Source organism: Stenella coeruleoalba, assembly GCF_951394435.1.
Source record: "Stenella coeruleoalba genome assembly, chromosome: 16".
NCBI classification, from domain to species: domain Eukaryota; kingdom Metazoa; phylum Chordata; class Mammalia; order Artiodactyla; family Delphinidae; genus Stenella; species Stenella coeruleoalba.
The window spans coordinates 56,279,528-56,303,394 of record NC_137162.1 but is presented as its reverse complement, the minus strand read 5'-3'; the positions used below and the strand labels follow the sequence as shown (position 1 = coordinate 56,303,394).

Sequence of the window (23,867 nt, the reverse complement as noted above, 5' to 3'; positions counted from 1 at the left end):
TCACACATGTGATCCCCATAAAGAGCTGGGTTTTATCGTGGACAAAACCCCATCATTAACTTGTACATGTTTATTTTTCTCGTGCAGCAACAGAAACATGAGGTCAGTCCAGCCTGAGGCAGTTTGTCCAAGAGGAGATGGAGGAAGGACTGCTAAGTGATTGGAAGTCTGACTTGCCTTTCATGGCGGAAGATGACATCATCTTTCGGAAACAACAAACCCTCCGTGGTACCTCAGTGGGATCGTTAGTGGTGAGTGAGCCTCTCCCGGACGGGGTGAAAGCTCTGTTACGTTTACCTGGCCCCAAGCTGCCTCTACAGCATCACCTCCTTTCCCTCGCCAGCTTTACATTTCCGGTTCCAGCCAGCACCTCCATTTCCCCAAGTGGCATCTGCCTATTGCCTCCAGATTTGTGGACATTCTCTCCTCCTGCATCTTCACCTGGAAACCTCTCAGTGATAGTCTAGGTCTAAGTCTCAGCTTCTGTTCTCTCTGCGTACAATACTGTCTCTGACCCAGTAGTCCTCAAAGTGTGATCCCCAGACCAGCAACACTGACGTCGTGTGAGAGCTTATTAGAGATGCAAATTCGTGTGAGCCTACCTTGCTTATCTTTTTGAGAGCATGGAGGGAAATAACCATGCAGTTACCTTTCATCGTGAGGTCTTATCCATCAGACCCGTTGTCCTTTTGAGCCGAGATTGCGCCTGTTCTTGCTTGTGTCCTTTGTGCCCAGGTGTTGTTGCTGGGGGAGGTTCAGAGCCTGGCTGATGGGGAGATCAGTAAGTGTCTCTTGAATGAATGAATGAATGAATGATACAAAAGTGATTGAGAGGCAGAATCATAAGGTGGTCCAATGCCTACGCTCTGTAGCCAGATTGCCTCGGAGCAAATCCTGGCTACTGCATTCCTGGTTCTGTGGCCCTAGACAGTTACTCAGTCTCCATGCTTGCTGGCAGAATAAGCACAGTAATGGCCCCAATTTTGTAGGCCTGGAATGTGGATTCGATGCATTAATACTGATAAGTACTTTGAACAATGCATGGCATCTAGTAAGCACCCACTATTATGAGTATTAAGAAGGACTTTAATTATGACATATTCCAGTAGCCAGAAGGATTTCGTTGGACTTCCCCAAAGAATACTTGGGATTAGAGTCTGGAATATACATATAGACAGTCTGTGACTTCCGATGGTTCGACTTATGATTTTGCAGTGTTACGATGACATGAAAGCAATGTACATTCAGTAGAAACTGTACTTTGAATTTTTCATTTTAGTCTTTTCCTGGGCAAGTGATATGCGTTGCAAGACTGTCTCATGATGCTGGGAGCAGCAGCCACAGCTCGCAGTCAGCCCTGACTGACAACCAACATACAACTACTCAGTACCCAGGCAGCCATTCTGTTTTTCATTTTCATTGCAGTATTCAATAAATTACACGACAGATTCAACACTTGATTATAAAATAGGCTTTGTGGTAGATGATGTTGCCCAACTGTAGGCTAATGGAAGTGTTCTGAGCGTGTTTAAGGTGGGCTAGGCTAAGCTGTGATGTTTGGTAGGTTAGAGGAACTAAATGCATTTCCATTTATGATGTACTCAACTCTCGATGAGCTTATCGGGACATAACGCCATCATAAGTCGAGGGAGAGCTTGACTTATGATTATATATATAACCTTCTGATTCTATTTCTTGGCACTTTTCAACGCAGTGTCTAGAGAAGAGCTTTATTTGGCTATGTCGTCGTCCATCCAATTAACAGTGTTTATAAATTGGAAGCAGAGTTGAGGAGAATAGGATTTGCTGAAGAGTCTCCCACTACTCCCTTCACACTTCTCCTTTTGCTCAGCCCCCTTCTTTTTTTCTTTTTCCTTCTGTTTCCTTTTCCCCTTTTTCTTTCTTGCTTTCTTTCTATCCGTCTCTCTCCTCTCTCTGCCCTTCTTCTTCTCCCACACTAATGACTTCCTCCTTTCTCTTCCTCTCTCTCCCCCAGATGTTTCTGGACCTATCACACTGGTTTCTGCCAAAACTCTTAAACGCCACAGAGAGTCTGAGATATTATAAATGACTCTTAACAGCGCATGGTTTTTAGCCCAAATGAACATGCTAGAAAGGTTCCAGGGAAAAGAAGCGTTAATGCAAATGAAGTCCTCAAAGTTGTATTTTCACTGTACCTGAAGCTGAGCTTCTTTACAATGCTTTTAGCTGAGAGCATCTTGTTGCAAATTGTCCCCAAAGCAAAGGCAGGAGGGGCTGTGCGGGGGCCACTTGGGTACACCTGGTATCCCAGCCCACCAGCAGAATGCCAGTCTCACCTGCCTTGCAAAGCAGACAGACTGCAGGTTGCTGTGCCTGCTGCCTTGCGTCGGATGCTTCAACCACCCCTGCAGCTTGGAGGGCGCCTATAATGGAAAGAGTCCGTGGTCCCGCTGTGTTCAGGGGCTGGGTCTGCCCCTCACAAGTACTGAGGAGAGGATTCTGATGTTTAGTGAGAGGTTGGACAAGATTACCTCAGAGATTCCTTCAAAGTGGAAATTCTGTGCTCATGTCGATTCTTGACCTCCAAACTCTTGCTGGAGGGAACTGGAATTCTGCTGTATTGTGGGTCACCTCACCTCACCCCTCTAACCATGGAGGCCTTTTTTTTTTTTTTTTTTTTTTTTGCTGTACGCGGGCCTCTCACTGTTGTGGCCTCTCCCAAGGCAGAGCACAGACTCTGGACGCACATGCTCAGCGGCCACGGCTCACGGGCCCAGCCGCTCCGCGACATGTGGGATCTTCCCGGACTGGGGCATGAACCCGTGTCCCCTGCATCGACAGGCAGACTCTCAACCACTGCGCCACCAGGGAAGCCCACAGAGGCCTTTCTTAATGGTCAGCATCCTCAGCCCTCTGGCAGTCAAACGAATCTCCTCTGGGTTCCACCTTAGCCCTGTACTCTTTCTCAAGTATAAACAATAAGTCAAACACCTCCCTCTGAAGTGGCCAAGAAGATGGGGCTTTGCCCACCCAGGCCAGCTGATGGTGGCTTTTCAGCTCAGACAGGGTGTGGCTCGATACAGCAGGGAAGTGATGGTGACAATGGACCATGCCCTCCCTCGCCTCCCCTCTCAGCAGAGAAGCCCTCTCCTCCTCCTGGGGATGCATCCTCTTCCCTTTTTAAAAGCCAGACCGAATTTCTACCCCCTTGCCTCTCCCAGCCAAACAGGTGACTCCTGCCGGGGCAGGGAGAGAAAAAGGCCATTGTCTGCATCTACTTCTGGCTCCCCTTCATTTCATTGAGCTCACGCGTTCCCTCTTCATGTCACTGAAAATGTTATTTATCGATCCTGCTGACAGCAGCAGTAAATAGAGCCCGGGCTGTTTTACATCACTGATGAGAAGGCAGGCTCCATAACTCATCAGGCCCAATCTGATTCTACATCAGTCCTCTTCCCCTTTTTTCTCTTCTGTATCTCATTACAGAAACAGGAATTAATACACATGGACAGAAGAGAAATGAGTTTGGCTGCTCTTAGGGCTTTTGTGGGAAAGCGGGCATCCTCAGTGCCTCCTTAAGAAGAATTGACGGAGGGTCAGCCCAGTTGCTGTCTGCAGGCAGCCCTCACCCTCGCTGAGGGCCATTAGCTGTGCCCCGATGACCATAGGCTGTGGGGTCGTCATCACACATGTGGGCTGGAGCTGAGATTTGGGGGTTACGCTAGAGATAGCCCTCAAGCATTCTTTTGAATCTCAGTGTACAGCTGTGGGCCGGGGATGGCCTGAACTATAGGAAAAAATGGTGCATTTTCTTGGAATACCTATTTTCCTTTAGATGGAAGAGGAAATGTATATTAAAAGAAACACACATTTTAATGTGGGGTTGACCCAAATGGACATGAATTTTAACGGGAAACTTCCAAGACATTTCGCTTTTGTGATGAGCCCCTTGGAGCTATGCTTCAGACCTCAGTAACGGGCAGTCCCTTTACTCAGGCTTTGGAGCCTTCTCAAATAAAATACTTTCAGAAGTGAGCCAACCTACTTACCCTACTCTTCTGAAAGCACCATCCTTAAACAGGGACCTTGCTTTGTGTTGAACCCACAGCAATAGCCAGTGAGTCTACCCCAAGACAAGGGGCATCGAGTGGAATCCGTGCTGGATGTAGGGTGGGAACACTGAGATTATTTTCCGGGCCCATCCCTTTGTTGCTGGACTTCAGGCGTATAGCTCCTTTTCCCCAAAAACTCACTATCCTCCTCTATTTAATGGGGGTGGTGGTATCTGCCTGCCTGGGCCCTTGTGAGCGATAACTGAGACAAAGAGGGGAACTTTGCTTGTCAATAGTCTCGTGTGTGGGATTTCTCTTCAGTATTAAAGCACAATCAGCACCAATTTTTGATGGCAGGTACATCATCATCATAGGGCTGCATGAAAGGACTCCATGTTACAAACTGTCCCACCATGTAAAACACAGTTCTTATCATTATTGAGCACCCACTAGCTGAATTAAGGCCAGGCATGGAGAATACTAAGTGGGACTACAAGACGACTCTGATCTATGGAACTCCCCGTCTAACTGAGAAAATCAGACAAATGTCACCAATGTGGGACAGCTAGCAAGCAATAGCTAGATTGTGCAGGTGAGCTGTGTGTTCAGACTTTATAATAAAGAAAATAGGACCATCACAGTGAATCTTTACGGAGGTTTAGTGTATGCTAGGCATTGTCCTAAGGGCTTTACCTGTAGTTATCTCTTCTAGACCTTCTAACAAACCTCCAAAATGTATCTTCTTTTATAATTGAAGAATGGAAGCTTAATGAGATGAAGAGCCTTGCCCACGAGCCTGTAGTGTTTGCACCAGATTTGTTTGACTTGAAAGCCTCTGACTAAAAGGCTTTCCCAGGGAGCTGTGACCATGTGGGGCAGGCGTGCATGAAAGTTGCCAAGGAAGTCCGATTTTCTTCACTTCTTATCCCCTGAGCACTAGAGCTCCGGGACCCCTCATTGTGCCTCAGTTTCTTCATGTGCAAACTAAAGTGATTGACTTAGTTGATCCCAATTCTGAGGCTCTAGATACACTTGTGAAAAGGGAAACTAGGCAGATTCAACCTCAGTCTACAAACGCTTCTGATAGATAGGTTTTGAAGTCTTTATTCCAAATGGAATGAAAAAGGGCATGATACAACCCTAAACTAGGCCTCATTTATCTCGCAGAAGATGATGCATTTAATTTTGGAAAAATAGAGGTAGGGCAAAAACTGCACAACTCATCCACTGCTTTGAAATAAATTTTGAATATATATGTGTGCATGTATGTGTGTGTGTGTGTATATATATATGCCTGTATATATTGAAATATAAAATACAGATGTTTGTATATAATATATATGGTATATATGTATGTAAGTCTAGGTATATGCATACAAACATTTATCATTACTATCATTGCAATTTTTATTCCCCTGCTTGAATTTTAGGCTGACTCTCCCTCTCCTATACTCAGAGCTTAGAGCTGTGAGTACTGAGACATCGGGAAATCCCAGCTTTTACTCCTTTATTCGCCATCTTTAGAAGTTGCTGCTTCTTGTTCTCTAGCTATTTCATAGTTCCTAACTTTACTTAAAAGCATTTCTAATTCCTCACGTTGAAAAGTGGATCGCAAATGAAGTTTAATACGGAATGTTTTGTACCAAGAAAACTAATGCCCCATTTTCCCCCCTAATGAATGCCAAAATCATCACAGACTCAAGGCTCATGAATAATGTATATCGTCCAATTAAGTGCAAATGCTGTTCAGTTCTTGCAACTGGTATGTGATGCCAGTTCTGGCCTCAGAATGGGCCCTGAGGGTGGGGTTGGGAGAAGGGCTTGAGGAGGGTTGAGGTTGTGTGTGTGGATGTCTGACAGCTAAGCCCCTACAACTTGTAGCGTGCTCATTATGTCCTGGGAGCTAAACTTCCCATGCTCGAGTCCACAGAGAGGTGTTTTTTTCCAACCATAAATAGAACTTATCTTAAATTTCTAAATCCTCAGTCACTAATAGCCTGGGAGCTCTTGCCTGGTCATGTAAAATGATCAACATTTTTGCCTGTAAAACCATCAACTCTAATTGGCCAGCAGACCCCTCTCCCCAAGCTGAACTGCTTCAGGTGGTCAACCTCTGGAGGCTGACCCTCCGAGGGAGATGCAGCAGTGATTCTTTGCACCCAAAGAGTACATTTTATTCTTTCAGGTCCTGATCCAGATGTCTTTCTTCACCAAGAGATCCTGGCAGCCTTTTAAGGCAGCTAAACTGGGTGGGATTTTGGTTTTGGGGTTTTGTTTTTTGTTTTGTTTTAGCGTTTGTTTATTTATTTGCATACAATACTGTGGTCAGGAACTTGTTAATTCTCCAGGGAAACTGTTTGCAATGCATCACTGAGGCGAGAACTTAACAGTTCACACTGATCATTCCCTGTGGTCTGCCATGGTGACGGTGATGCTTTCATGTATCGTGAGCATGAATTGGGTGCGTTCTTTATCTTCCACTGCCAAAAACACAGAGCCAGGAAGACATGATATCAAGTCACTGCTTTCACATACCTGGTAAAGGTGGTCATTTCACATATCTGGGCCTCAGTTCCCTCATCAGGAATAGAAGATGGTAACTGACGATTGTTTTATCCAGGTGGGTGTATAAAGTAAAAGCGGTATTATCTGTGAATCCTGAAGCCTTGTGCAAATGTTTGTAACTGTCCTCTTGGCTTTGAGTGTATAGACATTCTCACTTGCAGCTTCACAACTGGACATGACAAATCTCTATACCTTGGGCTTGCCCAAGCCTGATTGATGTTTTTCATAGAAATATTCATCCATCAGGGTTTGCATTTGTAGCATTTAGTTGTGTCAAATATCAGAGCCAGCCAGCGGTTTCTTAGAATTACACCGCCTAATAATGAATGCTGGAGACAGAATTTTTTTCAGCCTAAAATCTCTTCTTACAACTCAGGGCTGATGAGTACTGCCCTGCATTTCTCGATGGATCCAATTTAACACCAGGCGAAGCAGTGACTCAGACTAACTTAAATATCTCAAGATGAGTTTCACCTTTTCCTCTGAGGCCGTATCAGTTCAATTGCCTAAGTGCAAATTTATTGAAAGTGGTTTGGTGCTTAGCTTTTCTCTATTGGCAGTAATGGACTTTAAATTTATAGCAGGCTGATGAATTTCAGATAAGAGAACCATTACCTTACAAAAACATTAAGGAAAAATATATAACTACAATTGCTGAACCTCAGATGCATACTGTTTGAATGAGGGGAGATGGATGAGGTAGGCTGACATTTGCAAATGCAATTGCTCTCCATCCTCATGGTGCTAGCCCAGGAGTTTGAAAGCATGGCATATTCCAGAAAGGGCTCGGGATAGCTAGGCATTACAAGTGCATTATAACAAAATAGCAGGAGTAGGATATGATCTAGAGGTGAGGGATTTTTCCTTCTCTTAATTAATATAATTGAAGGTGTCTTTTGGCAACGGACCAAGGCTGTCATAGGGCTTGGGTGGTTCATTTGGTACCTGTGATGTCCTTTCCCATATGTTATTTTCCTTTTATACATGGCTTTGTCTTCCCACAGGGTGGGACTCTGGCATTGTGTAGACTAAAATGAAGGATGCCCAGTACAAATGTGAGGTCCAAAGAGACCTAGGCTTCTCCATTTTCTTGGGGCTTCCGGTATACTGGGGTGGGGGGGGAAGGAGTGAAATTGAAACAGTTATATTTTAAACAGTTATATTTTGTTATATTTTTAAATATGCTGAACAAATTAACTCTTTAACTTAAAAAAATGCACTAGGGCTTCCCTGGTGGCACAGTGGTTGAGAGTCCGCCTGCCGATGCAGGGGACACGGGTTCGTGCCCCGGTCCGGGAAGATCCCACATGCTGCGGAGCGGCTGGGCCCGTGAGCCATGGCTACTGAGCCTGTGCGTCTGGAGCCTGTGCTCCGCAACGGGAGAGGCCACAACAGTGAGAGGCCCGCGTACCGAAAAAAAAAAAAAATGCAATATAGTTGTGCTACACATAAGATAATCACAGAATTGATAAAATAGGGGTTATAGACAGTATTTTTCCACAATGGAACACAAGTTTTGGGTTGTGTGATGAACTTTATTTTTTCCCCAGTTCTGTCACGCATCTTAGCAATTGTGTGAATAACCTCGTTTGGAGATAAAGTCTCTTTTTTAAAGTTTATTTTTATTGAAGTGTAGTTGCTTTACAATGTTTCAGGTGAGCAAAGGGACTCAGCCATACATACATATATTCTTTTTCAGATTCTTTTCCATTATAGGTTATTACAAGATACTGAATATAGTTCCCTGTGCCATACAGTAAGTCCTTGTTGTTTATCTGTTTTATATATAGTAGCGTATATCTGTTAATCCCAAATTCCTAATGTATCCCTTCGCTGCTTTCCCCTTTAGCAACCATAAGTTTGTTTTCTGTGTCTGTGAGTCTGTTTCTGTATTGTAAGTAAGTTAATTTGTATCCTTTTTTTTCTCTAGATCCCACATATAAGTGACATCATATGATATGTCTTTCTCTATCTGACTTACTTCACTTAGTATGGAGGTAACGTCTTAACATGAGATCCTTTGTGGGCTTGTGTGTCAAATAGCCTTTCTGCTTTTCCATTTCCATCCCATTCCCCTATAGGACATAGCTTTCCAAAAAGTTTCATTCTTGGGCAAGTTACTTATTTTTCTGGCTCTTGGTCTCCTTATCCATAAAATGCATGTGTGTCTGTGACAGGGGTAGAGGTAGGGGATTCCCAGCGCCACTGTGGTCCAAGATGAGACCCCAAATTTCCCCAGGATGCAAGGCATTTTCCCTGCTTTTGAAGAGAAAAGTCGCTTCAGCCAGCCTCCAGGAAGACCCCTCTTGGGGTGGTTTCGCTGTGGTCTGGTTTCTCTGTGGTCCTCTCTCAGTCCAAGGCCGCTTCTCTGCAGTTGATGCTGTGCAGGGGGAACCAGCCACATCCAGCCCTGAGAATGAGAAGAAATGGAGGAAAAAGACATTGCATTTCTACGAATCCCCCTGACCCTCCTGAGAAGGGAGGGATGAGCCATGAAAACTGCCTGTGTCATTTTATTTATTTATTTTATTGATGCGTAGTTGATATACAATGTTGTATTAGTTTCAGGTGTACCAGCAAAGTGATTCAGTTATGTAGATAGATAGATATTCTTTTTCAAGTTCTTTTCCCTTACAGATTATTACAAGATATTGAGTATATTTCCCTGTGCTATACAGTAGTTCCTTGTTGATTATTTTATACATAGTAGCATGTATATATGCTAATCCCAAACTCCTAATTTATCCCTCCCCACGCCCCCTTCCCCCTTTGGTAACCATAAGTTTGCTTTCTATGTCTATGAGTCTATTTCTGCTTTGTAAATAAGTTCATTTGCATCATTTTTTTAGATTCCACATATAAGTGATATCATATGAGATTTGTCTGTCTGGCTCACTTCAGTTAGTATGATAATCTCTAGGTTCATCCATGTTGCTGCAAATGGCATTATTTCTTTCATTTTTATGGCTGAGTAATATTCCATTGTATATACGTACCACATCTTCTTTATCGATTCATCTGTCAGTGGACATTTAGGTTGCTTCCACGTCTTGGCTATTGTAAATAGTGCTGCTAGGAACATAGGAGTGCATGTATCTTTTTGAATTAGAGTTTTCATCTTTTCCAGATTGGAATTGCAGAACATATGGTAATGCTATTTTTAGTTTTTTAAGGAAACACATACTGTTCTCCATGGTGGCTAAACCAGTTTACATCCCCACCAACAGTGTAGGCGGGTTCCCTTTTCTCCACACCCTCCCCAGCATGTATTATTGGTAGACTTGGATGATTCTGACTGGTGATACCTCATTATAGTTTTGATTTGCATTTCTCTAATAATTAGCGATGTCGAGCATTTTTTCATGTGTCTGTGGGCCTTCTGTATGTCTTCTTTGGAGAAATGTCTATTTAGATCTTCTGCCTATTTTTCTGATTGGGTTATTCGTTTTTTTTGATATTGAGCTGTATGAGCTGTTTGTATATTTTGGAAATTAATCCCTTGTTGGTCATGTTGTATGCAAATATTTTCTCCCATTCCATAGATTGTCTTTTTGTTTTAGCAATGGTGTCCTTTGCTGTGCAAAAGCTTTTAACTTTCATTAAGTCCCATTTGCTTCTGTTGATGGATATTAGGTTGCTTCCATGTCTTGGCTATTGTAAATAGCGCTGCAAAGAACATTGGGGTGCATGTATCTTTTCGAATTATAGTTTTCTCCTGTGTCGTTTTAGACACTGCTCCTCTGGCCTTTGTCCCAGCACTGCAGGCAGGGAATGGAAGTCCACTCAAACTGCCTTGCACACGGAGGGTTCTTCCTGTGTGGCTTGCAGTCTCTGTCCTAGGACACCAGAGGCAGCCCAACACTTAAAACGCAGTTAGCTTTAAGAGAGAATCTTCAGGTTTCTATAAATAATGCCAGAGGGATTTGTGTAGAATGAGACATTAGTTTTGTAGTTATACACACAGCAAATTTGAAAGAAAGGGGGCTGAATTCAGCTGGCTGGTGGTTTATTATGAAAAAAACTAGCTATTAATTGAACTCAGCAAAGTTTGAATGAAATTAAATCGGCAAACACACGATGTTTTGCCAGCAGTTTTCTCAGCCAACAACCAGCTATTGGTGTGGCCCAATCTTGGAAAAGTCGATACTGTCATTTCTGGGCTAAAGCAACTGACTGTGGTCCCTTGTTATAATAGCCCATTAGAAAAAACACAGACTAATGTGGCCTTGAGGAGAAAATTGTATTTTAAATGCCAATTGCAGAACAGTGTCCATAGCTGATCCAAGAACATCAATTATAATTTTAATGTGGAGTCTTTAAGTCTCTATCAGTAACCCCAGGTCGTTTGTTTTTAATGTAAGGACAATGGCACACACCAAAATAGTAAAATTAAAAGTAACCATAACTATCATATTACATTTTGATTCACAGACAAACATAATTTTGAAAGTGAGAGATAATGAGAGATTATTTAGTTCAATTTTCTTATTTTACAGACGAAGAAACTGAGACCTATACAAATGACCCTGCCTTCCCTGGGGTGGAGATTCCAGCCCCATCTCCTCCTTTTAGTGTCTTGCCTTACAGAAACTGACATCATGGAGCTTCATAAATTAGGAAGGACAGATTATTTTTTTGGGTCCCATTTTAATTTTTCTCAAAACTCACAAAATATCATTAGAGTGCTGTTTAATTTTTTCTGAAAAGCAGGAAATCGTAAGATTGATAAATAGTTTAATGTGAACCTGATGGCTTGATTAATTAATCACCAAGCTGAGGAACCACTACAATTCATATGTCAATTCAGACTATTTTCGAGAAATGATTTGAATCAATTGCTAATGAAATTGAGGAATTTAGGAGCTGCTTTCTGACTTCCAAATGACAGGGCTCATATTTAACTCAAGAGACGTGACAGTTAATGACAACATTAAAAAGTGCCATGAATTATTTTCCAGATCATGGGAAAATTATAGCATCTCCCCATTGAAACAGCTCTCAGCTCATCAGCATGAAAATAAACAGCCTTAATCACATGCTAAGAAATCTTCGATGCTGTTTAAAATCTAGGTTCTTTTTCTGAAATAAACAAAGACCATAATCCTCAGGAATAATTGTAATATTTCTTAACCTCTTCCTTAATACAGAGTTATAGGTGAACCTAGTCTAATTGATATGACTTCTGAAACCCTATGGAAAAAAAATTGTGGATCATTGTTCATAGATCTAATTACTTTAAATCCTTAAAATAGGTAGAGTTTAATTTTTCTTCCCTGCTCTAATTCATAGGCTGAGGTCTCCAGTCCTGTTTATGTATAAAAGGGCTAGCTTTGTACATCTTTCTGTAACTTTTCATTTCCAGCCAGACTCTTTAATTAATTTAAAGTTACATCTAGATATAACAAGACAGTTATTATGTGTTAATGGAATATCAGTGGCAAGTGGGAAAGGGCACTGATCAATATTTAATCTAATTAAGGTGTACACAAGGCAATATTATTATGTAATTAACTCAAAATAGCATAAGTAATACATGCCTGTTTAAATTTTTATTAATATATTTGTTAAAAATTTTTAGGTCATGCTGTTTTATGGGCTTTCTTGAGAGATACAAAAGTAAAATGTTTGTCAAGATGCTACCAGAACAACTGTTAAATGTGGCTCTTAATCATCTTAACAGTCTTTAAGGTTCCAGTGCAGTTCTAATAGTCTCACTAAGGATGAAAGATGAAGTTGCCACAGACAAGAGTCCACATGTAAAACCTTTTTGGAATGGTCTTTTAATTTTTTTCTTCTAAGTTCTCATGCTGCTTTGCAAGGAGAATGTGTGACAGGACTTGGATGTGTAAGAAAGTTTGAAATATGTTTACTATTTTTAAGTACGTTCTTTAAAGAGCTACATGTTGCTGGGGAGAAAAATATATGGAACTGTAAATATCATGGGGTTACTCTACATATATCTTACGGGATTTTAATACCACAGCTTCACAAGTTCCTGTAGAATTGCAATTTGGGGGGTGAACTTTGGTAGGACAGTGATTATCTCATACAAAGACCAGAATTGATTGTTCTGATTTTCAGAGCTCCAAATATACAAAGTTACAATATGGGAAAACACTTAAATGAGGATCTTGAAGCCCCAAATCCAGGAATAGGCCATTGTGCACAGAAACTAACATGGGTAGTGCCGTGGGATGCACGTTGGTACTGAGTATGGTGAAGAACGGGTTCAAGGTTACCAAGTCGAAGCTCTTTTTTATAGGGTCATTGCTCACAAAGTTTGCAGTGTCTCATGGTCCCCTAAACCCTACAAGCAAATCTAGCTCTTGATCCAGAGAACCATCTACTTGAATCTACCCATTCCATGTACAGATAGGTGTGGTTAGAGGTTCTCTGATCCCTGTAGCCGCTGGAACACTGAAAATACAGGGAGAATTTTTATCCAAATAAAGATTGAATGTGGTGGCACAGTGATTTTATTCCAAAGGCTTCCATTGCTTCCCTCCATCCTATCATTTTATTGTGGAAAGAGTATTGGAGTTGCTGGGGAAATTTATTGTTCTCCGCCATTCCTGGTATGTATATCTTGCCTAAATGTTGGGATGGCATTTCTATGTTTTTATCTCTGTGAATGAGGGAGTGAGGGATAACTCATAACTTATGACTCCCCATCTCTCCTGTGCGTGATGATAGCAACAGGGTTGAATCATCATATGTTATACACACAACATATTTTTCTTCCCCTCTCTTGAGAAGGGCTGCAAATGCTGAAGATGATAGTTAGGGAAGATGAAAAATCCATAAAAGGATGGAATAAAGATGTTCCAAATAGAAGTAAACTTTTAAATACTTCTGTGTGACCGTGTTTGGTAATGAAGCCATTGATACGTGTGTAGCAAGCTAACAAGAATAGCTGAAAACGATTACCTTTGCCTCTGGGCTTTGTTCACTGTAGTTAGAATTATCTTGAGTCCACAATTCCTGTTGTGCTACAAATCTTTTGTAGCTAGACAGTTTTTAGGCCTAAGCAGTTGTTAAGGCAAGTAAGGGAAAGATTCACAATGTCCTTCCTTCTGTAGGCTCATGTCTGCTCCCAGTCTTATGGTGGGGCAGGACAATCAGTCTTGGAGTTCGTGGGGTGAGGGGGTGGACTTTGCCAACCCAATCACAAGCCCCCCCTCCCATACTGTCTCCCCACGGAAATGAGGAAAAGAGAATACTGGCATTTCTTTACCCTTTTCTTATCAAAACTGAAATTTGAAAGGTTCTTGGCCAATAAAGGAAAAATTGATCTTTAATCTTAAGGAAAAGGAAACAAACCAGTGAAACTAGGAGAGTTTTCTAGGAGTCACTTCTGAACCTGATGTAATGAAAGCATTCCAACTGGCTTATTATATTATCCTCAGCTCTTAATTCCCAAGGAAAAATAGTTCTTTATTTTCTCTGTCATTCCTGAGCCTTTCTTTTTTATCAGCTTTGTTGAGGTGAACTTTACATAGAAAAAAAAATCACGAATTTTAAACGTACAACTTTATGAGTTTGGCAATATGTACAGTCGTTTAATAACAGTCAAGATATAGAATAATTCCATCACCCCCACAAGTTTCCTCCTGCCCCTTTGCAGTCAGCACCCTCCCGTGACAGCCATAGGCAACCACTGATGCTTCCTATTTCTGTAATTTTGCCTTTACTAGAATTTTAATTCAGTGGAATCATATAAGATGGTCTTTTGTGTCAGGCTTCTTTTATTAGCATGATGCTTTTGAGATATATCATGTTGATTATTTCAGTAGTTTGTACTTTCATACTGCTGAGTAGTATTCTTTGAATGGATATGCCACAATATGTTTATTAATTCACCAATTAATATACTTTTGGTTTATTTTCCATTTTTAGCTATGAAGACTGAAGCCCATATGAACATTTGAGTACAGATCTTTCAACAGACCTATGTTTCCATTTCCTTAGAGTAAGTACTCAGAAGTGGGAATGCTGGACCAGCAGTAAAGGTAAGTGTAAATACTTAGAGACTGCCAAGATATTTAAAGTGGCCATATAACTTTGTATTCACACCAGCAATGTCTGAGAGGTCTAGCTACTTCACATCCTCGCTGAGACTTAGGTTGGTGGTCTTTTTATTTTAGACATTCTATTGGATGTGTAATAGTTTTTCATCTGGTTTTAATTTTCATTTCAATTCTGTAGAGACGTTTAGCATCTTTTCCTTCCTCATTTAGTCATATACACTCTTTGGTGAATTATCTGTTCAAATGGTTTGCCCTTTTAACAAAGTACTTTTTTTTAATAATCCATTGTAAGAGTGCTTTTTTCTGAATACAAGTCCTTAATCAGATATGGTTTTTTTGCTTTTTTTAAAATTTTAATGTGAGTATATATGATTTACAATGTTGTGTTAGTTTCAGGTGTACAGCAGAGTGATTTATACATTTATATATATTCATTCTTTTTCAGATTCTTTTCCCATATAGGGTATTACAGAATATTGAGCAGAGTTCCCTGTGCTATGCAAGGTCCTTGTTGATTATCTATTTTATATGTAGTAGTATGTATATGTTAATCCCTACATCCTAATTTATCCTTCCCCCAACTGTTCCCCTTTGGTAAACATAAATTTGTTTTCTAAGTCTTTGAGTATGTTTCTGTTTTGTAAATAAGTTCATTTGTATCAATTTATAGATTCCACCTCTAAGTGATGTCATATGAAATTTATCTTCCTCTGACTTACTTCACTTAGTATGATAATCTCTAGGTCCGTCCACGTTGTCGCAAATGGCATTATTTCATTCTTTTTTATGGCTGAGTAATATTCTGTTGTATGTATGGGTATGTGTGTACATATGTGTGTATATATATATATGTATATATATACATATGTACACACACATATGTATACCACATCTTCTTTATCCATTCATCTGTTGATGGACATTTAGGTTGTTTCCATGTCTTGGCTATTGTAAGTAGTGCTGCTAGGAACGTTGGGGTGCATGTATCCTTTTGAATTAGAGTTTTCATCTTTTCCAGATATATGTCCAGGATTGGAGTTGCAGAATATATGGTAATGCTATTTTTAGTTTTTTAAGGAAATACATACTGTTCTCCATAGTGGCTAAACCAAGTTACATTCCGAGTAACAGCGTAGGACAGTTCCTTTTTCTCCACACCCTCTCCAGCATTTATTATTTGTAGACATTTTGAGGATGGCCATTCTGACTGGTGTGAGGTGGTACCTCATTGTAGTTTTGATTTGCATTTCTCTAATAATTAGCATCTTTTCATGTGCTTTTTGGCCATCTGTATGTTTTTGGTTTTTTTTTTTTTTTTTGAGAAATGTCTATTTAGATCTTGTGTGCATTTTTTGATTAGGTTGTTTTTTTGATATTGAGCTGTTTGTATATTTTGGGGATTAAACCCTTGTCGGTCACTTTGTTTGCAAATATTTTCTCCCATTCTGTATGTTGTCTTTTCATTTTGTTTATGGTTTCCATTGTTGTGCTTTTAAGTTTCATTAGGTCCCATTTGTTTATTTTTGTTTTTATTTCCATTACTCTAGGAGATGGATTGAAAAAGATATTGCTGTGATTTATGTCAAAGAGTGTTGTGCCTATGTTTTCCTCTAGGAGTTTTATAGTATCCGGTCTTACATTTAAGTCTTAAATCGATTTCGAGTTTAATTTTGTCTATGGTGTTAAACAGTGTTCTAATTTCATTCTTTTACATGCAGCTGTCCAGTTTTCCCAGCACCACTTATTGAAGAGGCTGTCTTTCCTCTATTGTATATTCTTGCTTCTTTGTTGTAGATTAATTGACCATAGGTGCGTGGGTTTATTTCTGGGCTTTCCATCCTGTTCCATTGATCTATATTTCTGTTTTTGTGCCAGTACCATACTGTCTTGATTACTGTAGCTTTGTAGTATAGTCTGAAGTCAGGGATCCTGATTCCTCCAGCTCTGCCCTTCTTTCACAAGATTGCTTTGGCTATGCAGGGTCTTTTGTGTCTACAAACAAATTAAAAATTTTTTGTTCTAGTTCTGTGTAATTGGAAAGGCTTTGCATTGAATCTGTAGATTGCTTTGGATAGTGCAGTGATTTTGACCATACTGATTCATCCAATCCAAGAACATAGTATAGTTCTCCATCTGTTTGTGTCATCTTTGATTTCTTTCATCAGCATCTTATAGTTTTCTGAGTACAGGTCTTTTGCCTCCTTAGGTGGTTTATTCCTAAGTATTATATTCTTTTTGATGTGATGGTAAATGAGATTGTTTCCTTAATTTCTCTTTCTGATCTTTTGTTGTTAGTGTATAGGAATGCACGAGATTTCTGTGTATTAATTTTGTATCCTGCAACATTACCAAATCCATTGATGATCTCTAGGAGTTTTCTGGTAGCATCTTTAGGATATTCTATGTATAGTATCATGTCATCTTCAAACAATGACAGTTTTACTTCTTCTTCTCCAATTTCGATTCCTTTTGTTTCTTTTTCTTCTCTGATTGCCATGGCTAGGACTTACAAAACTGTGTTAAATAAAAGTGGCAAGAGTGGACATCCTCAGAGGAAATGCTTGATCTCAGAGGAAATGCTTTCAGCTTTCACCATTGAGTATGATGTTAACTGTGGGTTTGTCATATATGGCCTTTATTATGTTGAGGTAAGTTCCCTCTATGGCTACTTTCTGGAGGGTTTTTTTTATCATAAATCGGTGTTGAATTTTGTAAAAAGCTTTTTCTGCATCTGTTGAGATGAGCATATGGTTTTTATTCAATTTATTGATGTGGTGTAATCACACTGATTGATTTGTGGATGTTGCAAAATTCTTGCATCCCTGGGATGAATCACAGTTGTTTATGGTGTAAGATCCTTTTACTGTATTGTTGGATTCAGTTTGCTTGTATTTTGTTGAGGATTTTTGTGTCTATGTTCATCAGCGATATTGGCCTATGTTTTTCTTTTTTTGTTATCATTGTCTGGTTTTCGTATCAGGGTGATTTTGGCCTCATAGAATGAGTTTTGGAGTGTTCCTCTGCAATTTTTTAAAATAGTTTCAGAAGGATAGGTGTTAACTCTTCTCTAAATGTTTGATAGAGTTCACCTGTGAAGTCATCTGTCCTGGACTTTCGTTTGTTGGAAGTTTTTCAGTCACAGCTTCAACTTCAGTACTTGTGATTGGTCTGTTGGTATTTTCAATTTCTTCTTGGTTCAGTCTTGAAAAAGTATACCTTTCTAAGAATTTGTCCATTTCTTCTAGGTTGTCCATGTTATTGACATTTCTTTGCTTATAGTAGTCTCTTATGATCCTTTGTATTTCTGTGGTGTCCTTTGTAACTTTTCCTTTTTCATTTCTAAGTTTATTGATTTGAGCCCTGTCCCTTTTTTTTCCTGATGAGTCTGGCTAAAGGTTTATCAATTTTGTTTACCTTTTCAATGAACCACGTTTTAATTTCATTGAACTTTTCTATTGTTTTCTTTGTCTTTATTTCATTTATTTCTTCTCTGATCTTTGTGATTTCCTTTTTCCTAACATTGGGTTTTGCTTGTTCTTCTTTCTCTAGTTGATTTAGGTGTAAAGTTAGTTTATTTGAGATTTTTCTTGTTTCCTGAGGTAAGATTGTATGGCTAGAAACTTCCCTCTTAGAAATGCTTTTGCTGTGTCCCAAAAGTTTTGGATTGCTGTGTTTTTGTTTTCTTTTATCTCTAGGTATTTTTTTTATTCCTCTTTGATTTCTTCAGTGATCCATTGGTTGTTTAGTAACATATTGTTTAGCCTCCACGTGTTTGTGTTTTTCACGGTTATTTTCTTCTAGTTGATTTCTAATCTTATAGTATTGTGGTCAGGTAAGATGCTTGATATGATTTCAATTTTCTTAAATTTACTCAGGCTCTTTTTGTGGCCCAGCATGTGATCTATCCTGGAGAATGTTCCAAGTGCACTTGAGAAGAGTGTGTACTCTGAAGCTTAAGTTCATCTGGTCTAATGTGTCAGTTAAGGCCTGTGTTTCCTTATTGATTTTCTGTCTGGATGATCTGTCCATTGAGGAAAGTGGAGTGTTAAAGTCCCCCACTATTATTGTGTTACTGTCAATTTCTCCTTTTATGGCTGCTAGCATTTGCCTTATGTATTGAGGTGCTCCTAGGTTGGGTACATATATATTTTCAATTGTTATAGCTTCTTCTTGGATTGGTCCCTTGATCATTATGTAGTGTCCCTCTTTGTCTCTAATAACAGTCTTTATTATAAAGTCTCTTTGGTCTGATATGAGCATTGCTACTCTAGCTTTCTTCTGATTTCCATTTGCATGGAATAAGTTTTTTCATCCCCTCATTTTCAGTCTGTATATGCCCCTGGATCTGAAGTGAGTCTCTTAGAGATAGCATATATATGGGCCTTATTTTTGTATCCATTCAGCCAGTCTATGTCTTTCGGTTGGAGCATTTAATCCATTTATGACTAAGGTAATTATTGGTATGTATGTTCATAGTGCATCTTGTTAACTGTTTCTGATTTGTTTTTGAAGCTTCTCTTTATTAAACATTTCTTGTACCTCCTTGGTCTGTGACTCCATTCTTTTTCTGAGATCCTGGATCATTTTTACTCTTAATTCTTCTTCTGGCAGATTGCCTGTGTCCACTGCTCTTAGTTCTTCTGGAGTATTATCTTGTTCCTTTTTCTGCAATATATTTCTCTGCCATCTCATTTTGTCTAATTTTCTCTGTTTATGGTCTCTGTTCCTCAGGCTGCAGGGTTGTAATTCTTGGTTCTGCTGTCGGCCCCCTGGTGGGTGAGGTTGTTCCAGGAGCTTGTGCAGGCTTCCTGGTGGGAGGGACTGGCTGGTGCCTTCCCATTGGTGGGTGGAGCCAGGTCTTGTCCCTTGGGTGCACAGGGTTACATCAAGTGCTGTGTTCATAGACAGCTGTTGGCTCAGGATGACTTCAGGCAGCCTGTCTGCTGATGGGTGGGGTTTGTGTTCCCACCCCGTTGGTGGTTTGGCCTGAGGCATCCCAGCACTGGAGCCTGCAGGCTGCTGGGTGGGTCCCCATCTCAGTGCCAAAATGGCAACTTCTGGGAGAGCTCATGCTGATGAGTATTCCCTGGGGCCTCCACCACTTGTGTCCTTGCCCTCACTGTGAACCACTGCTGACCCCCACCTCCACAGGAGACCCTCCAAGACCAGCAGGTTGCTCTGGCCCAGGCTCTTGTGCAGTCACTGTTTTGCCCTGGGTCCCAGTGCATGTGAAACCTTGTGTGCACTTGCCAAGAGTGGACTCTGTGCGACTCCTGCACTCAAGCCTCACTGGCCTTCAAAGGCAAATGTTCTGGGGGCTCTTCCTCCTGATGCCAGACCCCCAGGCTGGAGAGCCTGATGTGGGGCTCACTCTCACTCCTGTGGTAGAACCTCTGTGATATAGTTATTTTCCACTTTGTGGGTTGCCCATCTGGTGGGTATGGGATTTGATTATATTGTGAAAGTGCACCTCGTACCATTTTGTTGTGGCTCCTTTGTTTTTGGATATAGCATATCTTTTTTGGTAGGTTCCAGTCTTTTTTGTCAATGGTTGTTCAGCAATTAGGTGTGATTTTGGTGTATTCAAAAGAGGAGTTGAGCTCGAGTCCTTCTATTCTGCCATCTTGTTTCCTCCTCCTATTATTTATTTATTTATTAACATCTTTATTGGAGTATAATTGCTTTACACTGGTGTGTTAGTTTCTGCTTTATAATAAAGTGAATCAGTTACACATATACATATGTTCCCATATCTCTTACCTCTTGCATCTCCCTCCCTCCCACCCTCCCTATCCCACCCCTCTAGGTGGTCACAAATCACTGAGCTGATCTCCCTGTGCTATGCGGCTACTTCCCACTAGCTATCTAGTTTATGTTTGGTAGTGTATATATGTCCATGCCACTCTCTCACTTTGTCCCAGCTTACCCTTCCCCCTCCGCATATCCTCAAGTCCATGCTCTAGTAGGTCTGTGTCTTTATTTCCATCTTACCCCTAGGTTCTTCATGACTTTTTTTTTTCTTAGATTCCATATATATGTGTTAGCATACAGTATTTGTTTTTCTGTTTCTGACTTACTTCACTCTGTATGACAGACTCTAGGTCCATCCACCTCACTACAAATATCTCAATTTCGTTTCTTTTTATGGCTGAGTAATATTCCATTGTATATATGTGCCACATCTTCTTTATCCATTCATCTGGTGATGGACACTTAGGTTGCTTCCATGTCCTGACTATTGTAAATAGAGCTGTAATGAATATTTTGGTACATGACTCTTTTTGAATTATGGTTTTCACAGGGTATATGCCCAGTAGTGGGATTGCTGGGTTGTATGGTAGTTCTATTTGTAGTTTAAGGAACCTCCATACTCTTCTCCATAGTGGCTGTATCAGTTTACATTCCAACCAACAGTGCAAGAGGGTTCCCTTTTCTCCACACCCTCTCCAGCATTTATTCTTCCTAGATATTTTGATGATGGCCATTCTGAGCAGTGTGAGATGATACCTCATTGTAGTTTTGATTTGCATTTCTCTAGTGATGAATGATGTTGAGCATCCTTTCATGTGTTTGTTGGCAATCTGTATGTCTTCTTTGGAGATATGGCTATTTAGGTCCTCTGCCCATTTTTGGATTGTGTTGTTTGTTTTTTTGTTATTGAGCTGCATGCACTGCTTGTAAATCTTGGAGATTAATCCTTTGTCAGTTGCTTCATTTGCAAATATTTTCTCCCATTCTGAGGGCTGTAATTTCATCTTGTTTACGGTCTCCTTTGCTGTGCAAAAGCTTTTAAGTTTCATTAGGTCCCATTTGTTTATTTCTGTTTTTATTTCCATTTCTCTAGGAGGTGGGTCTAAAAGGATCTTGCTGTGATTTATGTCATAGAGTGTTCTGCCTATGTTTTCCTCTAAGAGTTTGATACTGTCTGACCTTACATTTAGGTCTTTAATCCATTTTGAGTTTATTTTTGTGTATGGTATTAGGGAGTGTTCTAATTTCATATTTTTACATGTACCTTTACAGTTTTCCCAGCACCACTTACTGAAGAGGCTGTCTTTTCTGCACTGTATATTCTTGTCTCCTTTATCAAAGATAAGGTGACCATATGTGCGTGGGTTTATCTCTGGGCTTTCTATCCTGCTCCATTGATCTATATTTCTGTTTTTCTGCCAGTACCATACTGTCTTGATTACAGTAGCTTTGTAGGATAGTCTGATGTCAGCCTGATTTCTCCAGCTCCATTTTTTGTTCTCAAGATTGCTTTGGCTATTCGGGGTCTTTTGTGTTTCAATAGAAATTGTGAAATTTTTTGTTCTAGTTCTGTGAAAAATGCCAGTGGTAGTTTCATATGGATGGCATTGAATCTGTAGATTGCTTTGGGTAGTAGAGTCATGTTGATTCTTCCAATCCAAGAACATGGTATATCTCTCCATCTATTTGTATCATCTTTAATTTCTTTCATCAGTGTCTTATAATTTTCTGCATACAGGTCTTTTGTCTCCTTAGGTAGGTTTATTCCTAGATATTTTATTCTTTTTGTTGCAATGGGAAATGGGAGTGTTTTCTTAATATCACTTTCAGATTTTTCATAATTAGTGTATAGGAATGCTAGAGATTTCTGTGCATTAATTTTGTATCCTGCTAGTTTACCAAATTCATTGATTAGCTCTAGTAGTTTTCTGGTAGCATCTTTACGATTCTCTATGTAGAGTATCATGTCATCTACAAACAGTGACAGCTTTACTTCTTTTCCAGTTTTGATTCCTTTTATTTCTTTTTCTTGATTGCTGTGGCTAAAATTTCCAAAACTATGTTGAATAAGAGTGCTGAGAGTGGGCAACCTTCTCTTGTTCCTAATCTTAGTGGAAATGCTTTCAGTTTTTCACCATTGAAGACAATGTTGGCTGTGGGTTTGTCATATATGGCCTTTATTATGTTGAGGAAAGTTCCCTCTATGCCTACTTTCTGCAGGGTTTTTATCATAAATGGGTGTTAAATTTTGTCAAAAGCTTTTTGTGCATCTATTTAGATGATCATATGGTTTTTCTCCCTCAGTTTGTTGATATGGTGTATCACATCGATTGATATGTGTATATTGAAGAATCCCTGCATTCCTGGAATAAACCCCACTTGATCATGGTGTAGGATCCTTTTAATGTGCTGTTGGATTCTGTTTGCTAGTATTTTGTTGAGGATTTTTGCATCTATGTTCATCAGTGATATTGGGCTGTAGTTTTCTTTCCTGTGACATCTTAGTCTGGTATCAGGGTGATGGTAGCCTCGTAGAATGAGTTTGGGAGTATTCCTCCCTCTGCTATCCTTAGGAAGAGTTTGAGAAGGATAGATGTTAGCTCTTCCTAAATGTTTGATAGAATTCGCCTGTGAAGCCATCTGGTCCTGGGCTTTTGTTTGTTGGAAGATTTTTAATCACAGTTTCAATTTCAGTGCTTGTGATTGGTCTGTTCATATTTTCTATTTCTTCCTGGTTCAGTCTCAGCAGGTTGTTCATTTCTAAGAATTTGTCCATTTCTTCCAGGTTGTCCATTTTATTGGCATAGAGTTGCTTGTAGTAATCTCTCATGATCCTTTGTATTCCTGCAGTGTCAGTTGTTACTCCTCCATTTTCATTTCTAATTCTATTGATCTGAGTCTTCTCCCTTTTTTCTCTGATGAGTCTGGCTAATGGTTTATCAATTTGGTTTATCTTCTCAAAGAACCAGCTTTTAGTTTTATTGATCTTTGCTGTCGTTTCCTTCATTTCCTTTTCATTTATTTCTGATCTGATCTTTATGATTTCTTTCCTTCTGCTAACTTTGGGGAGTTTTTGTTCTTTCTCTAATTGCTTTAGGTGCAAGGTTATGTTGTTTATTCGAAATGTTTCCTGTTTCTTAAGGTAGGATTGCATTGCTATAAACTTACCTCTTTCAACTGCTTTTGCTGCATTCCCATAGGTTTTGGGTTGTCGTGTCTCCATTGTCATTTGTTTCTAGGTATTTTTATTTCCTCTTTGATTTCTTCAGTGATCACTTAGTTATTAAGTAGTGTATTGTTTAGCCTCCATGTCTTTGTATTTTTTACAGATCTTTTCCTGTAATTGATATCTAGTCTCATAGTGTTGTGGTCGGAAAAGATACTTGATAAGATTTCAACTTTCTTAAATTTACCAAGGCTAGATTTGTGACCCAAGATATGATCTATCCTGGAGAATGTTCCAAGAGCACTTGAGAAAAATGTGTATTCT

At 39.9% G+C, this 23,867-nt stretch overlaps 2 protein-coding genes across 2 annotated transcripts in view; one reads left to right on the top strand and one right to left on the bottom strand.

The window, feature by feature from the left end:
• Positions 1–23,867, top strand: part of LRMDA (leucine rich melanocyte differentiation associated) — a 1,307,794-nt gene that overhangs the window by 1,267,189 nt on the left and 16,738 nt on the right. Inside the window, exons 8-9 of the mRNA XM_079899924.1 lie at positions 88–251; positions 14,496–15,678. The gene's annotated coding sequence lies outside the window, so the exon portion shown is untranslated. The remainder of the gene's footprint in view (positions 1–87; positions 252–14,495; positions 15,679–23,867) is intronic.
• The window catches only part of LOC307175081 (uncharacterized protein), a 107,327-nt gene continuing 91,599 nt past the window's right edge, over positions 8,140–23,867 (bottom strand). The window contains exon 5 of the mRNA XM_079899926.1: positions 8,140–9,009. Coding sequence (XP_079756052.1) covers positions 8,717–9,009 — 293 coding nt within the window. The 3' untranslated portion in view covers positions 8,140–8,716. The remainder of the gene's footprint in view (positions 9,010–23,867) is intronic.